Raw genomic sequence first — 22,045 nt, forward strand, 5'->3', positions numbered from 1 at the left:
TCTTTGCTTGATCCTGCATACAAGGTAATTCCTTTCTCTACTTGACTCAAGTTAGACTGTACGTGTATTTTTACTTCACAAAAAAGCTCATCTAACTTAAGAATGGAAAGATCCCTCGAAACTTTGTATGCATCTAAAATTGATGCCCACAAAACATTTCTCGGGAAGGCGTTTAGTGCGTACCTTATCGTGTCGTGATTCTCCAGGTCGTGTCCGAATAGATGTAGGCCGTTGAGAATATCTTTCAATCGAACGTGTAGTTGCGTGGCCGTCTCTTCGGGAAGTATTTTAATATTAAATAAATTATTTAATAATAAATCTTTTATTTACCTTGGATTCATCGGTTCCTTTGTGCAGCTTTACCTGATGATCCCTTAGTTCTTTTGTATTTTTGTAGGGCCTGACTCGGTTTAGTTCTTCCATGGTCAGGCTGCACTGTATTGTGTTGACTGCTTTGTAGTTTAGTTGCGGTTTTTTGATCATCGGGGGAGTCCAGTCTTCTGGTTCTATCGCCTTTTCATCTACTATTAGGGGAATGTATCTTTTGAGTATGGTGAACCAAAGTTCGATGTCAGATTTGAGGTAGCATTTCATTCTGTTCTTCCGGTAGTTGAAATTCTCCCCTTTGAACAATGAATGGCGGACGGTACTATATCCTTCTTGTCAGGAGTTCGACATCCTTGTGACAAAGAATAAAAAGAAAGAAAATTTCCAAAACTCTCATCTAGGGATTAGTAGTACGGGATAAAAAAGTATTATTTAAGAATTAAAGAAAACACTTTTAAAGAAAAAGAAAAAGTTTTTTAAAATTACTCAAAAAACGATAATAGAGGGGGGGGGGGGTTAAATATCGTACGTTAAAAACTTTTCTTTTGGTAACGTAAAACAAGAGCAGTGCAGCGGAAAATAAATGTCTCGTTTTGGTTACTTGGCTCGGAGCCTAGATCGACTCCTACTCCAACACCCGTGAACTCTTGATTGCACCGTTAGGCAATCCATTATAATTCTTCTTTTCGAAATCTTTGGAAAGAAGCAATTCGTACAATGAAAAAGTATAAGATAAGTAACAACCTACTATCTTATTCGAATAAGTACAATACAAGCTAAATAAAAATTATACCGACAGAAGAATAAGGATGCAGTTTGTTGGCACTTCGTGGAGCAGTAACTTGCTTATGAAGATGAGTAGTAGCAGCATGAACAACAACTTTGCACAGAGATGAACTTAAAATAGATAATCAGCCTCGGACCTCGAGCTCCCCTTTTATAAGCATCGTTATCGTTTAGTCGACCGATCCTCGGGTTCGGTCGACTGAACACACTTCCTTCATTCTTCGTTGAGATCCGATCTATGAGCATTTATGATCTTTAATGGTTCGGTCGACCAATCATCTTGTTCGGTCGATTGAACAGTGAATTTCTCTATTCGCCGAGATTCGCACTTAATGCTACTTTAATGAGATGATTTTTGGTCGACCTATCCCATAGTTCGGTCGACCGATCAGCCAGGTTTCCTTCTCTACTTTGGCTCGGTATGATCTGCGCCACATCATCAAGGTTCGGTTGACCGATCCTCTCGTTCGGTCGACCGATCCTCTCGTTCGGTCGACCGATCCTCTCGTTCGGTCGACCGATCCTCTCGTTCGGTCAACCGATCCTCTCGTTCGGTCGATTGATCCTCGCGTTCGGTCGACCGATCAGACTTCGATCGAACTCTGCTCTGCTTTGGTCTGAACTAGTATATGGTCTGAGTTAGCTTTGTTCAGTCGACCGATCCTCGAGTTTGGTCGATCGATCAAGTGTTTTTCTACAAAACAGAGTTAGACAATATACCTATGCAAAACAAAGGTTAGCATAGTAATATAATAAGCGATAATAAGACCGACTTGATCTCAACTTGGAAACGTTCCCGGTTTCTTCAGTTGGATCAATGACCTAGAGTTTGTTCCTTCCCGGAACACGTCCTCATTGTCGCTCTTCTCCAGTTGCTTACCTCAACCTACCTGCCAAACATTGGTCCTCCAGACCTGTTTGGACTTTGCCGCTTAGTATTGAATCGGTTCACCAGGACTTTCCATCGATCTACGGTCCTCCAGACCTATCGAGCTTTCCTATCAAGTATTGGGTCCTCTTGACCCATTTGGGCTTTCTGCCTGACTTCTACGATCTGCTAAGACTTTTTCCAGATTAAGTAAACAGCCTGCACACTTAGTCAACTTGTTAGATCACAACAAGATTTAATTTGAATCTTTGACAACTTTAAAACTCAGGTTCAATTCTGGTACAACCTGCACCAATAAAAATTTCTCTGTCATATTTTTTTTAATATAGTTCATGAAAAATAAAAGATCCACTATTATTTAAAAGAACTTCTCTAATTAAAGGTGATTAATAATTTTGTTTTCATTGATCATCTATAGGTGGCTGCCTACTTTAGAATGTTGGAGTCTTATTTGATAGATTATAATGTGATATGGTAGCAAGTGGTTGATGTGTTGGCTGAGGTGCTAACAAATAAGGTGGTTATTCACTAGTTTTAATCTTATCTGAATCAACCCGCTTGCTTAACAATTTTATATGAAGGAATAGCAAGAGGTAATTTGTCTTAGTTAAACTTGTTGAGGCTGCAAGCTTTGTTGCAAACAGATCCAATGTATAACCAAGTTTTCCAACAATTCACCACAGTTCACTTAGTCCATAGATTGTTGATTAACTTATGTTTGCAACTCAATATTGTCTTATCCCTGCACTAATGGCTTTTGGAATCACCTGATCAAGAATTAGGTTTTCACAAAATATTATTTTTGACGTTGTAGATGGAACGCATCCTTAGCTATGGTTTAAAATTTCGGCTATATGGACAAAATTTGCTGTTCCGTTCATCGTCTAACATTGTTACCAGCATTGCACCAGAATTTGTCGATCTTGTGGCCACCTTTGTAGGGTCGTGGATGTATCACGATCTTGCGGCGACATCCGCGGGGTCATGGAAGCTATTGCGATTTGGTGGCGACCTTTGCAAGATCGCGGAGGTTGTTGCGATCCAGTAGTGACCTTCGTGGGGTCGCAGAGGCTGTTGTAATCCCGCGTCGACCTCCATGGGTTGGAGGAGGTTGCTGCGTCGACCTCCGAGAGGTCGCGAGGCTACCAGATCTCGTGGTGACCGCCGCGAGGTCACGGAGGCTGTCGGATCCCTATTTTAAAATTATTATTTTTAATATTTTTTATATTTAGGTTAAAAATTTTATTTTAATTTTTTAATTAATATATTTTATATTTAAAAAATATGAAAACCATATTGATATGACACAATATAGTTTTGGTTATAAATTGAGACATCGATATGATTCAAAATTTCAAACAATGTCCTCAGTTTAAATGCAAACTATCCTTTCTAAGATTATATAAGAAGACCTTTTGATAATAGACTAAATATAGAGAATAATTCCCCTTTTTAATCACCCACCTTAGCCACAACAACAAACTCCCTTGTAATTATTCAAATGTGCCTCCAGCTTACCGCTATTGTCACCTCTATTGAATCTTGAATCTATTAAATTGTAGGAATAAAGGATATAGAAAGAGCAATGAAAATATCAGATGGTTGAGTCTCACCATATGGTTTTGATGAGGTTGAGAAGGTTTAAAGTTATTCATATTGTGTATGTTGACACTGATATTACAATAACAATTATTGAAGTTTAAATGGGTTGCGGGTGACCATACATTTGGTAGAAAGTCTAAGTGGATCAAAGTCAATTGAACACTTAAGAAAGGAAGCTAGGTGTTGGCAAATTTGGAAGACCATTAGGTGTTGATAGACGTGATGAGGAAGACACAAAGTGGAGGTCTCTTGGGAGACAAAGAAGTCTTGGTAGGCCGAATTCGATTAGATACCTAGTAAGATAAGACCCGGAAGTGAGGCCTCTTGGTAGAAGAGAAGTTTTGATAGGTTGATACTTGACATGAAAAAAGTTCAGAAAATCTTTTGACATATAAGTTGTGAGAAAGAGCAACATGTTTTTTAGATGTATTTTAGATGTGGGTAACTCTCTTTCTTAGGTGAGGGCTTATTAAATGCTTTAGAGTCAAAGTTATAGGAAACTTGAAATTAAAAAGTTTGCTTCTCTGATTCAAGTTGAGTTTGACTGAATGATCCTTTTAAGTTCAAATTATTATAATCATAGTTGCAATAAATTTGGCGGGAAATATTAGAAGGAAAAAGTTTAGGCTTAGTAGAATAAAGATAGAATATATGGAATTTAAGTTTAGCAATGTTAGATATAATGAGACAACTATTAAGATAGAAGATGACGAGTTGTCCAGAATCGAGAGGTTTAGATATTTAGGATCATTTTTGCAAAATGATTGAGGGATTGAGAGACATGTCTTATATAGAATACAAGCAAGATAGTTGAAATGAAGGAGAGTGTTGGGTTTTTTATGTGACAGTAAAGTACCTTTAAAATTTAAAGAAAAATTCTATAAAATCGTAGTTCGACTTGCTATTTATATGGAGCCGAATGTTGAGCTAAGACTCAAGCACATGAGCAAAAGATGAGAGTTTCAGAGATGAGGATCTTAAGGTGGATGTGTGGACATACGAGAATGGACAGAATAAGAAATGAGAGCATTAGAGAGAAAGTCGGAGTTGCATCTATTGAAAGAAAACTTCGAGAGGCAAGTTTAAGATGGTACAGGTATGCACTTAGACGACGAATAAATGTTCTAGTTAGATGATGTGAAATTATGACAAATATGCATATCAAACGAGGAAGAGGAAAACCAAAAAAGACTTGGTTAGTAACGATAAAACAAGATAAACTTTATTTAAATATAGATAATGATATAGTTGGAGATAGAACTCAATGATGTAAAATGATCCATATAGCCGACCCCACCTAGTGGGATAAAGCTTGGTTGGTGTTGTATAGTTCCAATAAATTGACAACTATCACTAAGAGCTGAATGACATTGATCTATTAATCGATTGATGAAATAGTCATTAGAAGTTTTGGTCACAAATAGATTTGGATCATTTGAGTCAACTATAAAACTTAAATGTTAGTTGATTGATAAAATAGTTGACTAATGACGTAGTTAACAAAAGAACTGGTTGAGATCCAAGTGAACACGTGATCTAGAACAATCCAATCGATTGTGTCAAAGTTTAATCCAAGCTAGTTAACTGAAATTGGAACACTCGACTAATCATAAGGATTGAGTCAATTGGATGAAGTAATGACTGAGCATGGTCGCTGCCAACATTGGATTAGTTGATTGATAGAGATCAACTATAATCTATAAATACTAAGCAAAGACACATTATAAAAACAATAATAAATACATTATCTATAGCAACATATGACAATTCTCAGTTCTCGGCAATAATTTTTTCATTGTTGTTTTAGTTCTCGCACTAACTAAGTTTTTGCTTTATCAATTTTGTTGTCTCTCACTTTGATTTCTTTAGCTTAATGTATTTACCTTTGAGCTTCATAATTTTTACAGTATCTATTATTGCGCTTGTTAAAATAAAGAGTTTTTTAATATTCATAATATTTCAGGAGAATTACATATGCTTATATAGCCACACAACCCTAAGCATCAACTTATTAACAAAAGATAAAAAGACTTATCTACCCTTGCTTCTCACAACACTCCCCCTCAAGTTGAACATATATATCAAACATATTTAACTTGCTAAGAGAAGAGTCAAACACAACTTGGGGTATAGCTTTTGTAAACATATTAGCAAGTTGATCCTCAGACTTAACATAAGGCAGACATAGCTCTCCAAAATCAAGTCTCTCCCGAATAAAGTGACGATCAATCTCAATGTGTTTAGTCCGGTCATGTTGTACTGGATTATTTGCAATATTGATTGCTGCCTTGTTGTCGCAATACAACCTGAGAGGTAATTCAACCTTTAATTCTATGTCCGTCAACAGAAAACTCAACCACAACATCTCTGCAAGACCATGTGCCATGGCTCGATATTCAGCTTCAGCACTGGACCGTGCACAAACATTTTTTTTTTACTCCTCCAAGTTACCAAGTTTCCTCCCAAAAAAGTGCAATAGCCAGAAGTGGACCTTCTATCATCTCGAGAACCAGCCCAGCCTGCATCAGAATAACATTCCACCTTTAGATCACCACCTCCTTTAAACAGCAAGCCTTTTCCAGGACATGATTTCAAGTACCTTAGAATCCTGTCAACAGCCTTTATGTGGATAGTTTTAGGAGCATGCATGTACTGGCTTACTACACTAACAGCATAGGTGATGTCAGGCCTAGTCATAGATAAATAGAGTAATTTTTCAACTAGCCTTTGATACGTTCCCTTTTCCAGACTTGTAAGATCTTCCCCACTAGAACTAGTAAGATCATGATTTACTTCTATAGGAGTAGACGCTGGCCGAGAACCCAGCTTCCCTGTCTCCTTGAGTAAGTTCAACACATATTTTCTCTGACATACATAGATTCCTTTCTTTGATCGAACGACTTCAATACCCAGGAAGTACTTCAATGATCCAAGGTCTTTATTTTCAAATTCTGATGTTAACTTGGACTTAAGAGCCTGGATTTCTACCTCATCATCCCCTGTAACTATCATATCATCAACATAAATCAAAAGAATGGTAGTGCTGTCCTTTTTCCTTTTTATAAAGAGTGTATGATCAGCATTCCCTTGTTTAAAACCAAACAATATCATGACTTTGCAAAACCTATCAAACCATGCTCTGGGAGATTGTTTAAGCCCATAAAAAGCTTTTCTTAGCTTGCAAACCCTTCCTTTTGTTTCAATTCCAGGCGGTGGCAACATGTATACTTCTTCATAAAGGTCACCATTCAAGAAGACATTTTTAACATCTAACTGAAATAGAGGCCAATCATATTGAGCAACAAGAGAAAGAATTACCCTGACTGAGTTCAGCTTTGCAACTGGTGCGAAAATTTCCAAGTAATCTACCCCATATGTTTGGGTGAATCCCTTGGCAATAAGTCTGGCTTTATATCTAATCACTTCACCCTCTGAGTTATACTTGATAGCATAGACCCATTTAGAACCAACCAAGTTCTTCCCCTTTGAGGGATCAACTAATTCCCAAGTACCATTTCTGTTAAGAGCCTTCATTTCTTCGTTCATTGCTTCCTGCCACCTTGAATCCCTTACAGCTTCATAATAGGAAGAAGGTATAGCATGGTTGGATAATTGTGAAACAAATGCATGATATGAAGGAGACAAACGAGAATATGAAACATGGTTGGAGATAAGATGTTGAGTACATGACCTGACACCTTTTCTAACAACAACCGGAAGGTTCAGCTCGTTCATATTTAGAGGTGCGGTTGGCTCAACTGATGAGGATAACTGCTTCACAGGATCAGGAGCCAGAGCATCCGATTCAACTAGCCGATCAATAGTAGGTTCTTGCTTGTGTTTTCGTCGTTTATACGTAATAATATCTAGTGAAGACTGTGCTCCCAGTGATGGAGCATCTTTTCCCAGTGATGGGACATCTTTTCTATTTTCTATGACATCCAGTGGAATAGGGGAAGAAATCACTTGAGGAACTTGAGGAACGACCACTTGAGGCACAAAGGAAGAGGTAATATTCTCCCCCTGAGGATGAGACTGAGGAGAATAATAAGACTCAGATTCAAAGAAAGTAACATCCTTCAAGATATATCTCGTCCTAGTAATAGGATCAAAGCACTTGTAGCCTTTTTGGCAAGTGGAATACCCTATAAAAACTCCTCGTATATAACGAGGATCAAGTTTAGAAGATTTGGGACCAAGAACATGTATAAAACAAAGTGAACCAAAAACTCGAGGCGTAAGGGAGAATAACTCTACGCTAGGATGAAGAATAGTGAGAGGACACCGGTTCCCGAGACCTTTAGATGACAATCGATTGATAAGATAAGCAGCGGCAAGAACAGCATCAACCCAGAAATATTTGGGTAAGTGACGTTGAAATAATAGTGCACGGGCTGTTTCAAGAATATGACGATTCTTTCTCTCAGCCACTCCATTTTGTTGTGGTGTGTAGGGACAAGATGACTCATGAATAATTCCTGAGTCTTCAAGAAAAGTATTTAGAGACTGTGCAAAGTACTCACGGGCATTGTCAGAAAGAAGAATCTTCACCTTTGGATTAAATTGGGTTTCAACCATTCTACAAAAATTTTGAATGAGACGAGGAACTTCTTCCCTGGTTTTCATCAAATAAAGCCATGTACAGTGGGTGTAGTCATCAATAAAAGATAGAAAATATCGATAGCCATCCAAAGAAGTCACAGGAGAGGGCCCCCACACATCCGAATGAACAAGATCAAATGGAGACAAACTCTTTTTTAAAGACTCAGAAAAATGTGTTCTACAATGTTTGGATAACTGACAGATTTCACATTGGAATGACTGAGGAGAAACAGAAAGGAACAGACTAGGAAATAAAATTTTCAAAGACTGAAAAGACAAATGTCCCAACCGAGAATGCCATAAAAGAATTTCTTGATGCTTAGTTCCCAAACACTTTGGCTGTAGATTTCAGAGCAGATGTTGTTTTAAGCTGATAATAATAAAGACCCCCTACTTTACGGCCAGTCCTAATCGTCTGCTTGGTCTCGAGATCCTGGAAGACACAATGATTAGGGAAAAAGGTTACGGAGCACTGTAGTTGTTTAGTAATGCTACTAACAGAAAGTAAATTAATAGAGACGGAAGGAACGTGAAGTGCAGAGGATAGGAAAAAATGATCTGTAAGTTTTATGGAACCTTTGCCAGCAACAGTGGCTTTGGTTCCATCTGCAATGATCACTTTCTCCTGCCCAGAGGATAAAGAAAAAGAAATAAAGGAGTTAGCAGCATTTGTCATGTGATCCGTAGCTCCTGAATCAATGACCCAGGGGCTATAAAAACTGGGACCAGTAACACTTAATTCTCACGTTCCGCGAATTGATCTTGTAGGATTCCCAAGAAATTCTTCGATTTCTTCCGGAAGCAGATGATTATTCATCTGCTTCTCACGTTCCGTGAATAGCTGGGACATTGTCAGTTAGTTCCAAAACTTGCAGAACCAATAAAGACAGAGGTCTCCCCAATCGGAGGACCTCCAGTGGAAATCCCCTTGTTGTTCATGGTCCTTTTTCTACCTTCTTCTCTTAGAATTTTGTAGTAAATCTGTTCTAGAGAAGGAGTAGGATCAAGACCAAGAATTTGCCCTTTTAAACTCTCAAACTCTGCAGTAAGTCCATCTAAAAATTTAATAATTCTGTCTTTTTCCAGAAGCTTTAAATATCTCTGATGATTATCAGTGGAACTCCAATTTTCCATCCGGTAGTAGTCAAACTCATCCCACAGTCCCTTCAGAGTAGCAAAATAGTTGGTGACTGACATAGAACCTTGTTCAAGTTTGAAAATTTGACTGCTGATCTGATAAGTACGCAGCATATCATGTCGACGTCCATACATCTGTTCCAGTGTCTTCCACATGTCGTACGCTGTTTTGTTATGAAGAATGACTTGTTTGATGTCAGAATTAACAGAGTTAAACATCCAAGTCATTAATTGAATATTGTCACGCCGCCAAGTGCGAAAGCTAGGATCCTTTTCATCTGGTTTCACTTTAGTGCCATGAAGAATATCAAGTTTATCATGACCTTCGACATAAAGTTCAACAGCAACTGCCCAAGATGCATAATTTGTCTCATACAATTTTTCTAATACTATCTGAAGACCGGACCCTCCAGTGCCTGCCATTGTGAAAACCGGTTGTACCTGTCCTGAAGAAGACATAGGGTTCGCAGAAATCCCCGAGGTTTCGCTAGCGTTGTCCGCCATTAAAATTTGTCTGGAAGGGGCGACGGCAGTAGACTGGGCTGAAGAAAAAGAATTCGAGAGAAGGTGAAGTGCAGGAATTCACAGCAGTTTGAAGGAGCTGCTGCTCTCCGGTGACTAGCAGATCACTGCAGCTTTGCCGGTGAAGTTGGGGCGGTGGGATCGCGATGAAGAAAGGAAGAGGAAGCTTGGTCGGCGCTAGGGCAAAGAGAAAGAAGATGCGCCGACGGCTAGGGTTAGGGTTAGGGATCGGAACTTTGCTCTGATACCATGTTAAAATAAAGAGTTTTTTAATATTCATAATATTTCAGGAAAATTACATATGCTTATATAGCCACACAATCCTAAGCATCAACTTATTAACAAAAGATAAAAAGACTTATCTACCCTTGTTTCTCATAACAGCGCTTATTTCATATCTTTTGTATTAGATTTTGTAAAGGATTTCTCTTTCTTTGTAAGGTTTTGTAGCAAGTGAAAGATAGTGGATTTCCATGGATTAATTCCTGAGTCCATGGGTCTCGGAGTAGGAGTTGAGGGTTCCGAACCATACATGAGGGTTGTGAACCATACAAATTTTCGTGTCTTCTTTCTTGTCTCACTTATTGTTTTTCTTATTCTTACTAATCAAATGTTTTTAAAGATATTTTATTACTTATGCTATGTTAATAACTACACTGCATTCTATATCTTTCCTTGTGCTTAAATATTGGATTTTATTTCATTGTTTTATTTCCTACGTTATACTAGCTTATATCTATTTTGCTAACTTATACTTCTATTATACTAACTATTAATCTCATAACCACTCTCTTTTATGTAAGATTGGTAGTGTCGTAAGATTAAGTGTGTTGCTAAAGAGTGGCAGTGGATAATATAATAAAAATTATTTAAATTTTTCATAGTAAAAGATAAAATTTAACAACAACAATCAAGTCTTATCCCATTAGATGAGGTCAGCCATGTGGATCCTTTTATGTCATTAAGCTCTATCTCCTACTATATTATCATTTATATTTAAATAAATGTTATCTTATTTTATTGTTACTTACCAAGTCTTTTTTGGTCTTTCTCTTTCTCGTTTGATGTGTGCGTTTGTTATAGTTTCACATCGCCTAACAAGAACATTTATTGGTCGTCTAGGTACATGCCCGTACTATCTTAAGCGTCTCTCGGAGTTTTTCCTCAATAAGTGCAACTCCGACTTTCTCTCTAATACTCACATTTCTTATTCTGTCTATCCTCGTATGTCCACACATCCACCTTAACGTCCTCATCTTTGCAACTCTCATCTTTTGCTCATGTGCTCGAGTCATAGCCCAACATGCAGCTCCGTATAACACAACAGGTCTAACTGTGATTTTGAATTTTTTCTTTAAGTTTTAGAGGTACTTTACGGTTACATAAAACACCCGACGCTCTCCTCCATTTCAACCATCCTGCTTGTATTTTATGTAAGACATCCCTTTCAATTCCTCTATCATTTTGTAAAAATGATCTTAAATATTTAAACTCTCGATTCTGAACAACTCGTTATCTCCTATCTTAACAATTGTTTCATTACGTCTAATATTGTTAAACTTAAATTTCATATATTCTATCTTTACTAAGCTTAAAACCTTTCACTTGTAGTGTTTGTTTCTTGCCAATATTCTAGTTTAATATTTACTTCTTCAGGTGTCTCATCTATCAAAATAATATCATCTACAAACAATATACACCACGATACTGTACCTTAAATGTGTTTAGTGAGTTCGTCCATAATTAGTGTGAGCTGATCCTTGATGTAACCTTATCTTTATTTGAAATACTTCAGCTATTCTACCGGAAGTCTTTACTTTGGTCGTTATATCCTCGTACATATCCTTAATTAGTTCAATATATGTTACGCTAACACATCTCTTTTCAAGATTATCTATATAATTTCTTTTGAGACTCTATTATAAGATTTTTCTAAGTCAATGAATACCATGTGTAGATATTCTTTTTGCTCCCGATATTTTTCAATTAGTTGTCTAAGATGTATAGCTTTTAATGTCGATATTTCAAGTATGAATTTAAATTGATTTTCGATCACCGTGGTCTCATTCCTTAATTTTTTTCTATTATTTTTTTTTCAAAATTTCATGGTATGGTTCATTAGTTTAATACCTCTATAGTTTGCACAATTTTATATGTATCTCATATTCTTATATAAGGGAACTAGAGTACTTACCCTCATCAGATATTTTTTTCATTTTTAATATTATGTTAAATAATTTTATAAGTCATTTAATACTTTGTTTCCCTTGATACTTCCATACTTCTATCGGAATATCATTTAGTCCAGCGACTTTTTCATTGTGCATTCCATTTAAAGCTTATTCTACTTTTGAAGTTTGCGTTTTAAGATAAAAATTTAAATTTTTATACTCATTTGACCTATTTAAATTATTTAAGTTGGTCACCTAAACCTTCATGTAAAAGTTGATGAAAATATCTCTTTCGCCGCTCTTTTATTTCTCCATTGTTTACTAGTACCCTATGACATTTATCTTTAATACATTTTATTTTGATAAAATCTCTTGTCTTTCTTTTTCTTACTTTAGTTATTTTATAAATGTTTTTTTTCCTCTTCTTTTATATCCAATTTTTGATATAATCGTTTAAAAGTTTCATTCTTCGCTTCATTCACTATTTTCTTAGCCTCTTTCTTAGTTGGTGTATATTTTTAAGTTTTTCTTGTTCTTACAAATATATAATTACTTATAAGTTGTTCGTTTTCTTTCATTTTCTCTTGTACTTTCTCATTCTACCAAGATTCCTTATTTAGTAGTGCATATCCCTTTGACTCATCGAATACACTCTTAGTTACTATTTTCACTTTGATACCATCTTATCCCATGTCATATTAGAGTCACCATATATATCACCTAATATTTGTACTCCTATCTTCTCCTTAAATATATTTTACTTTCCATCCTTTAATTTCCACTACTTAATTCTAAGAGTTGTATATATTTTCTTTCTATGGATATTATGCTTGAGGCGTATATCCAACACTACTAACATATGTTGGATAGTTCTTTACAAATCTTTCTATCATTCTTTCTAACTATAAGAAAGTAAATTTGCGATTTATTATGCCCATTTTTGAACATGACTAAGTGTTTACCTCTTTTATTAAAAAATATATTAGCTAATATAAGGTCATATCTTATCGCAAAATTTAATATAGTTTTTCCTTCATTTCTCATTTCAAACCCATAACCTCCCATGTACCCTCTCATATTTCTCATTTTTCACTCCGATATGTCCATTTAGATCACCTTGTATTAAAATCATTTCATTTGGCGGAATGTTTTGTAATACTTCATCTAAGTCGTCCTAAAATCTTAATTTGGTAGCTTCATTTAATTCTACTTGCGGTGCATATATGCTAATTATGTTTATAGTTTCTTTCGCCATTATAATTTTAAGGGCTATAATTCTATCATCTTTTCTAACTACTACAACTTCATCTTTTAACGAACTATCTACAACAATATCCACTTTATTTCTTGCTTTACTTTTTCCTGTGTACCATAACTTAAAACCTGAGTTCTTTATCATTTTTGCCTTCTTGCCTATCCATTTTATCTCTTGTACACACAAAATACTAATTCTTCTCCTAATTATTGTATCTACCATCTCTATTGATTTATCAGTGAGGGTTCCTATGTTCCATGTTCCAAATTTTAGATTATTAGTTTTTCTATTATATTTGTTCTTATCCAACCTATGATGTGAGAATTCTTGTTTATTTAACACTATACCCAAGTTCTTATGGAGATATAGAGGTCCTTGGTAATACGTTCTAGTCGGGCCCTGCAACGCGAACTCTTGCATATTTAGCACTACACCTGAGTTGTGGAGAAATACTAAAGTTGGACCTTGCAATGCGTTCTTTTTGGGAACCTAATATCAACACAATTAGATTCATTGAACATTTGTCATAGTTTTAACGTTGATTGACAACTTAACACAGTCCTTCTCTTTTATCCAGATTTGTGACCTACCCTGATTGGTTCATCATGGGTAGAGTTAAAAGACAAAATTCAACAAAAATATAATATTAAGCACAAGAACAATTGTGATTAAGCACAACAGAAAAATCATATATCCTAGCTAGTACAAACAATATAATTTAGTAATAAAATGAATGTTATTAGAAAATAAGACAAGAAAAAAAGGAAGACACCAGTATTTATCTGATTTGGAATGCTTAGATCCTCTTCCATAACCTACAACGTATGAACTTGTGAAGTGAGCCAACCCTTGAAAATCTAGTATCTTTCTTCATCTCGAAACCTCTTGGAGGTGTATAAACACCTTTACAATATTATTATACAAGGAATAAGGCACAAATGGTAAAAAAATATATATCTTGAATGCAAAGACCTTAAGCTTGAAAAAAATGAGTGAAGAATAACTAAAGAAAAGTGACGACGACAATAATAACCGAGCCTTAACCCACTAGGTGAGGTTGGTTATATGAATCTTTTTACGTGGCTCTATCCCCTACTATATCATTGTCTATATTTAAATAAATTTTATCTTATTTTATTATTGCTAACTAAGTATTTTTTTTGATCTTCCTCTTTCTTGTTTGATGTGCGTATTTATTATAGTTCCGTATCGCCTAACTGGACATTTATTGGCCATCTAAGTACATGTTCGTACCATCTTAAACGTATCTTTCTGAGTTTTTCCTCAATAGATGCAACTCCGGCTTTTTCTTTAATGCTCTTATTTTTTTATTCTGTCCATCCTCGTATGTCCATATATCCATCTTAACATCCTCATCTCTGCAACTTTCATCTTCTGCTTATGTGTTCGAGTCATAGTTCAACATTCAGTGTCATATAACATAACATGTCTAACCGCTTTATAGAACATCTCTTTAAATTTTAGAGGTGCTTAAATAAAATAGTAAAGAATTTAGAATCACACAATATTGTTGTAGATGTAGTGTTTGTTTTACTTTTCGAGGTGCCTTTGTTCACTATTCTCGGAAATCTATCCATATCGATCATTGCCTAACTGTTACTACCTCAATCAGCTCATTCTTTGTCACAAATTGACCGTATGAATTTTAGCCGATTGAAATGACTTTTCAGTCGACTAAATTGGATTAAACTTTAATATGGTCTATTTAATTGTTATCGTTTCATCTAGATTTTGACTGGTTTTTCCAGTGAGTGTATAAAAATCGTGACCAATTACCTTTGAACTGTTTCTGTTGCCTATGTCATTAGTTGAATCAAATGATCCAAGTCTATCTTTAATAAAATATTCTAATGACTTCACCACTCGACTTCAGATTATAACATAATCATAGACTTCTTCAAGCATATCCTATATATGATTATAATATTTTGATTTAAAATCATCAGTCTGACTTAAGTGTCGTCCACTCAACTCAACTTGAAATAAAAGTTATTCTCTTTTAAGTCTCTTGCCTTCAATCAACTCCTTGATTGGTTAAACAAATCATTCGAATAAACGTGGCTATCAGTTAAATTGATTTTGACCTTGAAACATTTGTTTTTGAGTTCTCTCTAAGAAAGAGAATTTTCCACATCCATAATACATATTGCTGTGTTACAATTCATATGCTAAGAGATTACCTCAACTTCTTCCATGCGAGGTATTTAGTCGTCTTCGATCTACTAAGACTTTTTATTTGCCAAGAGGTCTCTCGTTGGCTTTTCCTCGTTTGCTAGGTATTTGGTTTGCCTTCTCGTATCAGGACTTCTTGTTTGCCAAGAGACTTCACCTCTTGGTCTTTCTCATCTGCCTAGTATTTAATCAACCTTGATTTTTTATGACTTCTTGTCTACCAAGAGGCCATTCCTTGTCTTCCCTATTTGTAAGGTATTCGATTGACTATGACCTATTGGGACTTCAATTGTTGAGAGACCTTGCCTTTGTGACTACCTCATCTATTAGATATCCAGTCGAGCTTGACTTACAGTGAATTTGTTTGCTCAGTATCTAGTTGACCCCCACTTGGATTTCTAGAAGCACTGATTGAACTTTTCTATGACACCTACAATGTAAGTATTGAAAAAACGTGCACTTGTAAACTTGATACATAGCATGACTAACTACAATATAAATTTAGACATTACTAATAATATAGTGTTACAAAATAGATTCTTAATTGTTATTGTATAGTGTTGCAAAATACAATGCTCTATTAAGATTTATGTAGTTAATCTTAAATAGTTGCATAAATATAAAAACATAGTAAAAATCTTGTATGGAACTTTGTTGTGGGCTGCAGTAGATTGTTTCCTTCACAAATCTATGAATTTTGGAATTTTTAGTTTATCTAGTATTTAAAGCTTGTAGCTACTATTTTGTTAGTAGTAATGAAAATATCATGCATCTATTTGGTGCTATTCCATGTTACCATTAAACTTTTGGCAATAATTATCAGTTTACATTTAGTACCTGAAGTACCTTTACTAACATCTCTTCGCTCAGATGAGCATTGGAACTGTCTCATAACCATTGCAAAAGATCTCACCAAGCACTACTTAAGCACCCCCTTGAAACTCCTTTTATAAGGCTATTTGGATTCTACCCATTAGTCGACTAATATGTCTTGTCAAGTTTTCATTGCTGCCCAACCTTTTATCAGTGACTAAATTTCAGTTCATCTTGTAGACATCGGTCGACTAGCCATATTTATAGGTTTGCTCTATAAATGGAGCTATCTATCCCAAGGTCGACTAGATTCTCAACACTATGGAAAGTCCAACATGTGTTGGCAGTGGAAGTTGAGACATATCAAAGTAGACGGTGTGTTTAGCAAGTGATTGAAGTTTAAAAAGGTCAAGATAGACGGGAAGTTTGATACAAGGTGGAAGGGTTAAGGACTTAAGGTAGACGAGATGTGTAGCATATGAAGGAAGTCGAGGTATGATGACCGAATACTTGATCGTGGAGTTCGAGGTAAGTCAATGAGGATCAGGTATTTGATAGTCAAAGTCCAAGTAGGTCAATGAGGACCACAGTCACCTGATTATTAAGTCTTTAAGGTGCGGGCTCGAGTTATGCCATATTCCGAACCTACATCGGAACCCTCATCCCAACTTTTAGATTTAATGTTCAAGGAATCTCCAAGGTAGGAGAAAAGCCCGTAGGGGAACTTGGACATTAAAGTGGCAGTATGGCTTCCGACTAGTTTTGGAGGCGACTGTTTTTCTTGATTTTTGTTATGCGTGACTGGACCTTACCTCTCCATTTTAGGGGCTTCTGCGAGGGAAATCACATTAACACCTTGGCTGTTAATTGCGTTTTGTATAGGTGGTTGGTTTTATTTGTACATTGTAAATGAACAAATGAAAACAACCCCTAGTGCTACCTATAGACACCATCAACAACCAAGGAAAGCTCCTATGTGCAATGGTGGGATCGTCAAGTAATAACAAGTATGAAATTAAAGGGGTCGTAAGGCAGAGTACAATGTTAAACTTGTTTGATCAAGCATAACAAATCAAGGATGGCGCCTCCAAGAATAGTTAACCCTCCTTACCATGTTCCTAATCTACACTAGAACTTAGCAGTGGAAGTTCTAGCAAGTGACTAGATGGCAGGTAGTGAAACTCCTAAAAGCCTAGAGGCTTATTGGCATGGTGCTTAAGTTGTGATTTGGTCAAATTTAGGATACAATTGTTGACCGATGAAAATGGTTATGTTGACTAATGAACCCGAAATCATAAAGTTGTGACTCAGGGTTTGAGCAGTTGACTAATGGAGTAACTACCATCAGTTAGCTTATCCATTGTTCTTCAAACTCTATCTGTAGCAATAGTCGACTTATCCATTATTCTCCAACTCTATACGTAGCAATTGTTGCCTGATTGATTGTTACTGCCTTTTGTTGACTCATTCTTTATCACTAGTAGTTTGTTTAGTCCACTAAACTGGTTCAAACTTTGTTATGGTCTAATGGATTGTTATTGTTTTATTTATATCTTAACCGTTTTGGTGTCTGTACCATGTACCATCAGTCTGTACTTTGCTATTAGTTGACTAATTTAGATCGACTCATGATCAACTCTCTTGGATCATGACCATTTTGTTTGTTTCCCTGTCATCAATTGACTCAAATGATCCAAGTCTATCTTTAATGAAATCTTCTAATGATTGTTGCACTAGGACTCTTCTAATCGACTATCGATTTCAATTTATAACGGTCAACTTTTTCAAGCCATATCTTGTTTAATGATTATAATAATTTGGTTTAAAATTATTAGTGAAGTGTCATTCAATCAACTAAACTAGACTCCATGATGGTCAACTAGACTATCAGTTGACTTGTTGACTTTAACCCTGAGACACTTATTTCTTAGTCGAATTTTTGCCTGAGAAAAGAGAATTACCCACGTCCATGATACATATCTCTCTTTAACTCGTATGTCAAGATTACCTCTTGTACTTCTTTCATTCTTGGTATTTGATCGTCCTCGATCTATCAAAACTGCTCGTTCATCAATATGTTTCACCTTCAGGTTTTCCTCATCTACACAATCCATTTTATGTTGACCTACCAACACTTCTTGTTTATCAAAGGCCTAACCTTTGGATCTTCCTTATCTACTAAGTATTAGATTGACATTGACCAATTGGGACTTCCTTTTGTCGGTTAGGAGGCTTTGCCTTTGGATTTTTCTCTACACTTTCGTATTGCCCCATAATGTAAATGTCAAGCAAACTTGTGTTGGGGTTACAAGGTTGCAAATATATAGTCCCACATTGAAAGGACATGAGAAAGATCATGAATTATAAGAAAAAGGTATTTCTATTGGTATGAGGCCTTTTGGGTAGAGCTCAAGAGCAAAATCATGAGGGCTTAGACCCAAAGTGGACAATATCATGTCATTGTGGAAATATCTAAATTTCTTTTGGTCCTAACAATTGGTATCAGAGCAACGTCACTTTTCACAGGACTAACCGCCGAAAGAAGCACGAGCTAGAGGCATGATCCAAGATCAAACTATGTAGGTGAAACCTTGAACGAAGTAGGGCTCTGAGTAGGTTAGTGACCTGATGCTTAAGGGGATACCCTGAGCAGGTTAATAGTGACCCGATGCTCGAGGGGAGGCCCTAAGCAAGTCAAGAGTGACCAGATGTTTGAGGGAGAATTCTGTGGTCCTCTGTTTGAGGGAGGGATTATTGGGGTTGTAAAGTTGTAAACATAGTTCCATATTGAAAGCACATGAGAAAGATCATGCGTTTATAAGAAAAAGATATTTCCATTGGTATTAGGCTTTTTAGATAGAGCCTAAGAGCAAAACCATAAGACTTTAAGCCCAGAGTGGACAATATTATACTATTATTATGGAGATTTCTAAAAATTTTTTATTCTATTTATTTGCACAAGCAAACTTTGACACACCGTAGCATGAGTACTATAATATTTAAAATTTTTGCCAAACATATCAAAACTATATGCTCTCTTTCCCCTTGCTATATTGCCCTACTTTTTTTTATATATTAATATTGTCCTTCTCGATCGATCATACAAATATTAGTTAAGTTGATAAAAATTAATTTAGACATTACTAATAATATAGTGTTGCAAAATACAATGGTTAATCTTAAATACAAATATGGAAATATGGTAGAACTAGTGTTTGGAACTTTGTTGTGGGCTGAGGTCGATCCTTCCTAAATTTTTGATTTTTGATTTTTTTTAAAACTTATCTAGTATTAAATCTGATTTTGTGAAAGGAGGTAAATCAGAGAGTCATATTATAGCCGACACCGGTAGTTAGGGGGTGGGAGGAGTTTTTTCTTTGAGAGCATGTGTCCGTCGGAAATTGATTCCGATTCAATTGTAGTAAATCTGCCATCCTCTAGCTAGCGATTGAAATACCGTTCTGTGCCGCTCGGTACGGATGGTTTTTACCGTTCCGCCGATGAACCGAAACAAGCACGTTATGCGCGCGCATCTCGAGCAGCAGGGAGGCGTCGTCAGACGCTTCTGGTGCCGTCAAAGGCGTCGCCAGACACCTTCGGCGTCGTCGGAGGCGTCGGTTGGGCGTCAACATCACAAGCGATGGCATCTGCGATAGCGGAGTGCGGGACGCTTCCGGCGGCGCCGAAAGCGTAGCCCGACGTTTCCGGTGCTGCCGGAGGCATCGCCGGATGGCCTTCGGCACCGTCGCGGGCGTTGCGTCGCGAGCGTCGTGTCGGGAAGAGTACTGTGCAAAACTAATATTCCTTTAATAAATCAAACAATTCCTATTCCCATTCCCATGTCCAAGTGTGATATTTTAAAGAGGCTTTCATAAATCCCAATTAAATTATCCCAATAAAATATAAAAAATATATTTAAAATTTTAATAAATTTTATTAAATAATATTCTAAAATTATTTTTAATGTTTTTAATGTTATTTATAAATTCTATTCTTTTAAAAAAAATTCTAAAAAAATAAAAATAAAATAAAAAAATATAATAGTTCAAATTTATATTCTGATATTTTTAAAATTATTTTATTTTTATTTTTACTATTTTAATGCTTAATTGATATTGTAATTTTTTTACTATTTTAAATAGATATTATTTAAATTATTATATATAAAATAATATTTTATATTAATTATATATAAAATAATATTTTATATTAATTATATATAAAATAATATTTTATATTAATTTATATAATTATGATTATTTGATCTTGACATTGGAGAACTTTAAAAATTATGTATCAATTTTAATGCGAATTATTGATAGACCAATTTTCTTTAAAGAAAATTATATTTAATTATTTTTTTAACAATATTAAGTTGTTTAATAATAAAGAATTTATATAAAAATCAATATACAATTTATTTTTAAATTATATACAATAAATATATTTATCTAATAATTACTATATATAAATAAAAAAATAACAAAACTGTATTGACATGACATGATATGATACCGAAATCATATCGTTTCGGTCTGGGATCGAAACCTCGGTACGGGTCGAGATTTTAAATCTTGTCTCTAGCCAATTAGACACCCATAGAAATAGCTATGAAAATATCATTTATATATTTGGTGCTATTCCATGCTACCATTAAACTTTTGGTAAGAATTAGCAGTTTACCTATAGCTGAGCTGTTTTTAAAAAAAAATACTAATCCTAGTTAGTCTCATTGACTATTCCTGGGAGTGATCGGCCTGGTCATACAGAAGTTTTTCACCGACCATTAGGGTAAATCGGAAAGCGCATACGGCGGCCAGTCCAGAAGTCCCAGCATCCTTTAGTTGCGCCTCCCATTTGGAGAAAATTTTTATAAATACGTCATAGTTGGGGATCGAATCGTGAGTGTTTGGGTGGTAATCTGGATATTCTACTGCGGCACTGTAGCTCCGGGGACTAGCTGAGCTGCCTTGAAGCACTGTAATGAAATGTGTTGCAACATCTTCTCTCGGATCATCAGCATGCACACGCCAAACTGGCAGCTGATATGTTTGAGAACATTGCTTTTAGAGTTCTGTTTTCCATATTCCATTCAACGTGAATTTTTATCATAACCATGCAGTTGCAATAACTTAACTATCCTCTTATTTGACAGGTTAAAGGGGTTGAACAAGAGCTGGACATCGACGAGGTTGCTCCATTGAGTGGTCAAATAGAATAAGCAGGCCACAGGAAACGCCCAAGTGATCAAACCTTGCCCGGAAATCAATATCTGCTGTTGATCTTGGACTAGTTAACTACTTAAACTTTCAGTGCCAACTTTAGCGGAGGTCAGCTTGGAGGCTCGTGGGATAATCACTTTTTTTTTTTTAAATCTATTTGCAGATGCTAGTTCTGTTGTGTGCTCGCACTATCTATCCTAATTTCATACAGCAACTTATATTACGATGACGTGAATCACAAGTATATGATTTATCGTAATAAAAATATTGATGCCCAAGGATTGTTGATTAAACATTAAATGAGGTTGCACGGCTAATTATCTAGACTATTGAAGATGAATGAATTCATGAGAGAGAGAGAGATGAGAGGAGAGAGAAAGTAAGTAATGGAAGAAAGGGATTTGGATTGAAGGAATGATTTTAGGATTTTGATTTCATTATAATGTTGGTTGATTCCTTAAGTGCATTTTTTTTTCTCTATGTTTTTACAGTTCAATCCGATAGAGAATGTTTATTAATGTGATGC

General features: G+C 35.7%; 1 protein-coding gene across 2 annotated transcripts in view; it reads left to right on the forward strand.

Annotated features, from left to right (window-relative positions):
• Positions 1–21,812, forward strand: part of LOC122027112 (nifU-like protein 4, mitochondrial) — a 56,551-nt gene extending 34,739 nt beyond the window's left edge. For both annotated transcript variants that reach the window (XM_042585963.1, XM_042585964.1), the window contains exon 7: positions 21,453–21,812. In XM_042585963.1, the coding sequence (XP_042441897.1) occupies positions 21,453–21,518 (66 nt within the window). In that variant the 3' untranslated portion in view covers positions 21,519–21,812. The remainder of the gene's footprint in view (positions 1–21,452) is intronic.
• The last annotated feature ends 233 nt before the right edge of the window (positions 21,813–22,045 follow it).

This window comes from Zingiber officinale, chromosome 10A, assembly GCF_018446385.1.
Source record: "Zingiber officinale cultivar Zhangliang chromosome 10A, Zo_v1.1, whole genome shotgun sequence".
In the NCBI taxonomy this organism is placed as follows: Eukaryota; Viridiplantae; Streptophyta; class Magnoliopsida; order Zingiberales; family Zingiberaceae; genus Zingiber; species Zingiber officinale.